This window comes from Pundamilia nyererei, unplaced genomic scaffold (genome assembly GCF_000239375.1).
Source record: "Pundamilia nyererei isolate P.nyererei 1_Seehausen unplaced genomic scaffold, PunNye1.0 scaffold00196, whole genome shotgun sequence".
In the NCBI taxonomy this organism is placed as follows: Eukaryota; Metazoa; Chordata; class Actinopteri; order Cichliformes; family Cichlidae; genus Pundamilia; species Pundamilia nyererei.
The window spans coordinates 397,242-406,016 of record NW_005187597.1 but is presented as its reverse complement, the minus strand read 5'-3'; the positions used below and the strand labels follow the sequence as shown (position 1 = coordinate 406,016).

Below are 8,775 nucleotides of genomic sequence, written 5' to 3'. Positions count from 1 at the left end.
ATTAATCTCTGGCTCTCTTCCACAGCATATTTTTTGTCCTGTCTTCCTCCTCTCACCCCAACCAGTCACGGCAGATGACTGCCTGGTCCTGCCGTAGGTTTCTTCCTGTTAAAAGGGAGTTTTAACAGGAACAGTGCTTGCTCATAGGGAGTCATATGATTGTTGGGTTTTTCTCTGTATGTATTATTGTAGGGTACCTTACAATATATAGTGCCTTGAGGCAACGGTTGTTGTGATTTGGCGGCGTATAAATAAAATTGAATTCTTTTTTTCCCCCTGTCAATTTATTCCACTAGCTTGGCTTGATTCCTTTAATACTGAGAAATATAACTTAAAAAAGGCATTGAACCTTCTCACCCATCCTTCTGTTCATCCTCCACATACATTTTAACTTTGATTTATCATTTACAGATCTGTCTCTCTTCCCTGTTTTCAGCAGCATCCACTCATGCATCCATCACTGTCATTCCCACATTACCTAAATGTATCATTTTCCGTAGCCATCCACTAATTTGTCATCCCTTAACTCCCTACGGTGCTTGCATTTTCTCCATCTGTCCCTCCCTGAAATTTCAGTTTATTACTTCCTCTATCAGTCATTGTAGTCATCCTTCCATTCAGCCATCCCTTCATCCATCATCCTCATATCTGTGCTCCTCCAGGACAGGTTTTCTTGGTCCCAGAGATAAACGTTTAGTTTTGATGCTTCGGGGTTTCCTTGGTTCCAATGCCATGATCCTGCTCTTCTATGCAGTTCAGCTGATGCCGCTGGCAGATGCCACCGTTATCACATTCAGGTGAGAGCTGCTTCAAAGCTCATTTATTACAGATCACTTCAGATTATGTTAACACTACAGCTGCATTGCATCCTCCTTGAATTCATCAGCTACATTTACACTTTTTCCATGCTTTTTTTTTTTCCTTTTTAACTCTTTCTCTCATTGAACCCTGCCTCCAGTAATCCAGTCTTTACCTCCCTCTTGGCTTGGATCTTCCTGAAGGAGAAATGTACAATCTGGGACTGTGTTTTCACTGTTTTTACCCTCACCGGAGTCATCCTCATTGCCCGACCGCCATTTCTCTTCGGCGAGAATGTTCATGGCATTGAGGGCGACTACACGAACCACATCAAGGGGACTTTTGCTGCATTTGGAGGTGATATGATTTATCCAAACATTTACACTGAGTATTTTGCTGAGGATTTTGTTTGCTGTCATGGTCAAGTTGACCATGACAACCAGGGGAACTGAACCACATTTGGATGAGAGGGTGGAGTGCAAAATGAATGGAGGACAAATGGATATGTGGTAGATAAGATGAACAGTATCTGAAAGTCACGTCCTAATGAAACAGGAAACATTTTGGCAAAGACTTGACATAAGACCTAAGAGATGTATCTGGACCTTAGGATTATCCATCTACTGTTTACTGACACTCAGTTGCAGAGCGAAAAGGTTTTCCAAATTACACAAGAGCCTCCTATGCCACTCTCTAGTGCAGGGGTGTCAAACTCAAATACACAGTGGGCCAAAATTCAAAACTGGAACAAAGTCGCGGGCTAACATTAATATTTATTGAAAAATCTTCCTCCAGATATAAGAATGAATCTTTTGTTATGGACTCGAACAAGTTTTGCTGAAAAACTGAATATGGAACAAGCAAAGCCTAACACTAAACGATATATATATATATATATTAGCTGTATAATACCAGTAGGCCAGCTCTAATAGTAATTTGGTATGGCTTCGCGGGCCGAATGTAATTAGGCTGCGGGCCAAATTTGGCCCGCGGGCCAGAGTTTGACACCTATGCTCTAGTGGCATAATGCATGAAAAGAAACCCTGAAGTGATTTAAACATGAAAGTGAAGGGAAAAATTGGCCATGTTGATGAAAATTGTTTGTTTTCATACCAGTGAAGTTACACTGGGGTCTGTGTGGATGGACTTTTATTAGAGTCCGCCTCAAGTGGCCACTCAAGGAACTGCCGTTTTTGGCACTTCCATGTTGGCTTTATATGTATGTTTTTTAAGAGCCAGCACGTTGCTGCTCGACTGAATGCTAAACATGGGTGATAGATTGTTTCCAGTCAATTGTGGCTGGGCTCAAAGCTGTTTCCTTTCTTTTGTAGCAGCTTATTAGTTTTTGTAAAAGAGGTCCATTAGGTTTCAAAGCATGATACCCATATTGGATTCTCACTGACTAACAGTTTGGCAAACTTTTTATGGACTCATTCATTTCGAAATTTAAATCTTTGAATCAGCAGGAATGATTAGAAATGCATAGATGTTAATACTACATAACAATAAGTAATAATGTGATCCAAAATGTCACACGATGAACCTGAAACATACGGGTTTAGGACAACATTTAACCTCATTAATTCAAGTAATTCTATCAGTTTAATAATAGCTTTGTAGCTCTGAAGCAATAGAGCCGAACATACCCTTTAGCTGTCCTTCAAGTCTAAAGTGGTTCTTATGGATTTGTTCATTCTTATTATCCTGCAGATTGATTGATTCATTCTGTGTCTCTCTCAATGGTTAATTTATGTATAGGAGCAATTGGAGCTGCGTGTACATTTGTTATTCTTCGCAAGCTGGGCAAGAGTGTCCACTACTACGTCTCCGTGTGGTACTATGCTGTCATCGGGTTAATCGAGTGCATCATCACCGTATCCGTCCTGGGTGAATGGAAAATCCCATTCTGTGGCCGCGACCGCTGGTTGCTGATGTTGATCGCCATCCTGGGTATCGCAGGCCAGACCTTCCTCATAAAGGCTCTGCAGGTTGAGAAGGCCGGACCCGTAGCCCTGATGAAAACTGTGGATGTGGTGCTGGCGTTCATCTACCAGTTCATTTTCTTTAGCCGCGCACCAACATGGTGGAGCCTCGGCGGAGCGCTGTGCATAGTGGTGAGCACCAGTGGAGTAGCAATAAGGAAGTGGTATAATAGTTCCCGTAGGAACTGATGAGCAGACGTATCGTCAGTTTAAGTATTGATTTTTTTTTTTCTCTTTACCATCATATGGTCTTAATTTACTTCTTATTTTACTTGTTATTTATATGCAAACCTGAGTGGAAGTTTAAGCTCTTTATAGAGTTAGAAGCAGAAATAGATCAGACCCAATCTAATATGGGGCTGTTTTGGCTTGTGATGTATTCAGAAATGAAGTCAGTGCATCTATACACACTGATTCTAAGAGTCAACCTGTGCAATTTAATGCTTGTATCTTTTTTTAAATTAATCAACAGGTTTAGGTTTTTTTAAAGAAACGAGAAAAAAGACTTCTCCTCAAAACTGTACGCTGATCCCTGGAACTTGTGTGTATATGTACACAGTATAAATACAATGAAGGACATCCCATTTACTCCCCTTTTACTTTAACCTGAATAAAATAGCCAAAGAGAGGATGGCATAACCATATTGTACTAAAAAGTGTGCAAATTTAGATTTTTATTATGATTTTACTCAATAAAAAGAAAAATGTTTGAATCTGTTCATGCTAAGACTACGACTATGATCGCTCTGCCATCGACAATGACAACAAAAGAACCACAAACTCAAGAAAAGCACTTTAATGCAGTTAGTCACTACAAACAATACAATAAATTCCAACACTGTCATGCTGTACTATTTTCTCAGGGATTTCTCAGCAGGGTGTGATGTTGCTTTGCACTCCTAGTGCTAGTCAGTGGACCACTTGTATGTCCTCCCTGTGAATTTTTTTTCCAGGTTCCCTGTCTTCAACTTTGCAGCCCAACCTCTAGCTGTGCACTGTGCAATATTTAAAGTGCCTTATGTAGGAAAGCTTTCCTTAATAGAGCGGCTCAGTAACCAGTAGCATGTCCTAAGATACTCTCAGATAACTGTGCAAATACACATGAAAATGAATAAGAATTAGGGTGCTAAGAGAATTTTGTAGCTAAAACACTAAGCCCCACCCCTGCGATAGGCTGCACTGATTTCTTTATCAACACAAGAGTCAGATCCTGTCATCACCTTGTGCCATTTTAGCAGGCAATTAGTGCATAATCAGTTCAAAAATATATTTTCTGTGATGCTCGAAGTGGGATGTCATTTGCGCTATGTCTCTGCCAGAGGGCAGAGCAAGTGTGAGTAAGCTGTCACAATAATTCAGCAAATCAGCTGGTAAACAACTGCGCACAAAGATCGCTTCAAGTGTCTTACAATGAAATCTTGCTCATTTATTTCAAGGAGGTAAAGCTAAATAATGAGAGGTAAAACGGCACAATGAAGTGCAGTTTTGTTAATATAACCGTGCTCAACCCCTCATTACTCAGGTGAATATCTGCAAACAGTTAGACTCAGTCTTCTATATAAAGGCACATGTTCTGGTTTTGGCCTAGTAGGGTTTTTTCTTTTTCGTTTCTTTGTTTTTTTTAATGATAGCCTTAGCAACTCAATACTAGCATCTAAAATTCTGGACGTTTGCACTCACCCTGTGATTATAAGTGGATACATTGTATCTTCAGTCCAGAGGCGTTCAGCCGGTAAAGCAGTTTTGGGATTTTTAGTTGATTTATAAAATTCCAGCAAAAGTTATAGAGACTTTAAATATTTTAAAGCACAAATATAAAAGCTTCTCTGCTAAAAGCAGTAGTTTGTTTTTTTTCTTTCACGCTTAAAGCGTGTTTTTTCTGCCTCTGATGTATAATTTATGTCTAGAAATCTGGCTTTCCAGCACAGCTGTCTCTATGTTTTGTATCTGGTAGAAATTATTTAGGTATTTCTAACATTTAACAACAAGTTTCCCAGTGGCACGACCAGTGAGGTCATTTTCGCAACTGCAGTCCCGTATTTGACACAATTTAATTGGGTCCAATACAGCTGGAAAGGGAAAGCAATTAGTGGTGCTAGACTGCTACGCTATATCCTGCGGTGCTGTCTTTGCTGTTTTTCACACTCTCCTCTTTCTGGATTTTTTTTTTTTTTCAACTTGTGGAGAACTGTGTCTGCAGCACAACTTGCACAGTCAACACCCGTTCCTACCATAATTATTCCACTTATGCAGTAAATGTTAGTGTGCACACTGTTGCTTCTATGCAGTGCGACAACTATTTCCTTGTGTTGTATAAGAAGTCCAGCTGGCTCATGTTGGTCCTGTAGGACATGACACAGTGAGCTGTAGAAGACTAAAGCAACAAACTTTGTGTGCAATATAAAAATGCATTTTATCTACAGAATTTGCTGTGGTTGAAGTAAATCCCAGCTGTGCTCTGAGATATTATGTAAAGAAGAAGAACTCAGTTTTATTGCCAAAATTAATTACTGATTCAAAAAAACATATTAGCTGTCTCACTCGTTTTTTTTTTTTTTTTTTTTTAAGGAACTAGTAGAAAATAAAGGCACTGTGACATTTGTCAGTTGTTCATGCATGTGACGGTCACATCAAATGTCCACAAGTTAATTTTCTTAAGTGTGTTTTGGTTTTACATTGAATTCATTATTATTATTATTATTAGTTTAAATGGCATGAATGCTGGTAGTGTGAGCACAATGTGTTGTTTTTCATGAGCTGGTAAGGCGAACAGTCTCAGGACCTACAAGCCTTAAAAACCTACTGAAGCTGTTTTTATACTATTATTATTATTATTATTATTATTATTATTTCTGCAATGTTTTACAGAAGCTCAGATGTATGTATTTCCACACAGTGATGAATAACTTTTTAGTATATTATAACTTGAAAATAAATCTTATTTAAATTTATAAGTCTTACCCTCTGCCTCCTGTCTTTTCTCTCATAAAGCACTTGATCATCACTTCTTATTAAATCATTTAAATATGACAGAAGTTTGTGGAATGCACCCAAACTGTGTAGAGGTTTTGTTTCTACTTAAACTATTGTCCAAACACCCGTGGTGTTAGCCATGATGCTCCACTAACGGCTCAATAGGCAACAATGGTACAAACCAGGCCACGGGCAAAGAAGCTTTCAACAAACCACTGAGTCAGGTAGCTGTACTGCTCAGAATAGCACCTGGCTGAGTGAACACTTGTGTGTTCATACTGTGGCTTTTGTTTATCACACAACACACAGTTGTGAGGGCTGTGTTTTTCCATGCATAATAACAGAGTTGCATTGGTACCACAGTAGAATCTTGCAAAAAGCAAAGACTTGTGCCTTGGGTTTAGGCACAGTTGCAGGGTAATTCTTCAGCCAGGCACCGAGCTAGGTGAAGTGTGAAAAGGCTGAACTAAAACAGAGTAGCTCTTTGTTTTTGAGGTAAAGAATAAATTAGCAAATTAAAGGCAAAAAACGCCCCAAAACATGTGCAACAATGGCTTTGAAGCACCCCGCCTCTGAAAGAATATCTGGGGGAAATAATTGGAAATATTGCTTTTTTTTTGGTATTGTAATGTTAGTGGTACAGGGTACTTTCAAATATGCTTACCTTAACTTCCAAAAGAAAGAGGCAGTGTCATCCAGCAAGATATCTGGAGAGATCCAGCATCTGGATAAATATGTTTCATCACAGCAGCAGATGGCTCCGTTTCCACTCTGCTATTAGTTGCGTTTGTGCTTCAGCTACAATCAGTCTCTTCATTATGACATCACCGGGACAGCAAGACGGTCATGCATATGTAACGGTTATGTTCTGACGGCAGAGGGCAGGATCCACAAAAATAAGGACGTGCCCTTGAACGCATCAGTAGTGCCACTTTAAAACTTTGGATGGGTAGACGAGGATGAGGAATAAAAGTAGTCCACTCTACAGTGAATAAACAACAGTTAAAGTAAAAGTGCCACAGGCGCATAGTACGGGCTTCACATTGTGAGAGAGGGATTAAAAAGAAAAGCAATGGTTGTGGAGTACGATTTCACTTGTGTTTTCTAGTGTCTCACAGGCATCAAGTCAGTAACATAATCCATTCCTCCCTACATGGTATCTTCAGACCTATGTTTCAAAAGTCATCTTCCACGAAACGCCTGGTCCAGCACTGCAGATGAGATGTATCTACAAAGTTCCAGCACCTGTGGAAGAATGGAGCAGCCCTGCGCCTGCAACAGAATCCAGGAAAAACAGTGCTTAAAAAAATAAAAATTGTCGCTGTTTGTTCCGGGCAGTCATGACACTCAAAGCGTGCCTGAGTTTGTCGAGGCCTAGAGGCTTTTTTGCCCACGTGCTAAGGTTTCCTGGATAACTCCGTGAGAAATGGGAGGACTTTTCCACAGCAAAGTGAGACTGTGCCCTCTGGGATATGTGTATGTACTGACTGTCGCTTCAGTTAAGCATAAAAACTGTTTTCTTTTTCTTTTCTTTTTTTAAGATATCTGAAACATATGTAAATATGAAAAGAGTGGTGCGTCTTTCCTTTATCTGCTTCTTATTATTTATTCATTTTTTTATATTCCTTATATTCCACAAAAATACGGGAGATAATATTCTCCCCAAGAAATCCTGCATTGCATTTAATGCTTCAGTTAGATTTCCGATTTTAATTTTCAAAAGGATAATGGGTTTTTTTTTATTATCAGATTTTAAAGTAGTGTGGGGAAGCTTTAAGTCACATTTGACTTGTTGGAAGAGCTACCCGCTCTCTTTTGTTTTCTTCCTTTTTTTTTTTTTTAAATCATCAGGGAACCAGGGATTCCCAAAGGTTTTGCACTTTGCACGCTCCTGGGTGGAGGAGAGTTGGAGGGATGGAAGGGTTGCACATTCCTGTCGGATGGCATCAGATTTTCCATCAATGGAGTGGGTGAGGAGAGGGGGGGTTTGGGAAAAAATCCCTCATTTTCCAAGTTGAAATAGATGCAGTAATACGCTGAGCACGTGCTTTTCGGGCCACCGCTCATTTCAAGTCCCGGGCGACGATAATCGTTTAAAACAATGACACAATCAAGACACTCCCATGAATCCCGCCTTTATCTGTCGGAAGAAAGCATTGCGCGATTCCAAAACTATTCGTCTTTTGATTGAACTAGTGCCTCACAGTGATCCGGCTGTTTCGCCGAGGTGAGATCTCTGTGTGTGAGACACATCAAAGGATGGCAGCTGATGGAGCGTGCGGACAGACGCTGCACCGGGGCAGCTATTTACCGGAGTCGGCTGTCAAAATGATTTCTGCGATTGCCCCCTGAGTTAAACCAAATGGTCGTAAAGAGCTTTGCAAACGTTTGACTGGAGTGAATCATTCTGGGCTAGTAGCAACAATGTATAGGACATGCGGCATAAATAAGTGAATGACTGGCTACGGTAAGGAACTGCTGCCAGACATTCCAATAGAGTGACACACACACACACACACACACAGTAGGCCTGCTACAGAGGAGAAGTGTTATTGTCCTCCTGTCTACGGCTCAGTTGGCTAAATGAGGGAAAGCAATGCTGCCTTCAGGTGCTATTGGCCATATTGCAGTTACGGGAAATACTGCGGTTTGGCTTGATGTGTTAAAAAAACTGTCATGACGAGAGCAGGCAAACGCATATGCAGCATTTACCTGCATTGCCATTTCAACTGAATTTTATCTCACCTCAAGGTGCTTTATAGTTTGAGATAAAGATCCTAAATTATTATAGAGAAAACCCCAGCAATCAGAAGAGCTCCTATGAGCATTCACTTGGCGACAGTGAGAAGGAAAAACTACCTTTTAACAGGAAGGAACTTCCAGCAGAACCTGGGAGGGGCGAGGTCATCTGCCACAACCTGGTCAGGGGTAATGGACAAACATGTTGTGGAACAGATCCAGAGATTAATAATAACTAAAGATTAACTGCTGAGAGGTCTATTAACACATATTGAGTGGGGGG

At 40.3% G+C, this 8,775-nt stretch overlaps 1 protein-coding gene across 1 annotated transcript in view; it reads left to right on the top strand.

Annotated features, from left to right (window-relative positions):
- slc35g1 (solute carrier family 35 member G1) overlaps positions 1–5,702 on the top strand; it is an 8,449-nt gene extending 2,747 nt beyond the window's left edge. Inside the window, exons 3-5 of the mRNA XM_005747372.1 lie at positions 663–797; positions 959–1,155; positions 2,557–5,702. Coding sequence (XP_005747429.1) covers positions 663–797; positions 959–1,155; positions 2,557–2,969 — 745 coding nt within the window. The 3' untranslated portion in view covers positions 2,970–5,702. The remainder of the gene's footprint in view (positions 1–662; positions 798–958; positions 1,156–2,556) is intronic.
- Positions 5,703–8,775: the final 3,073 nt, after the last annotated feature.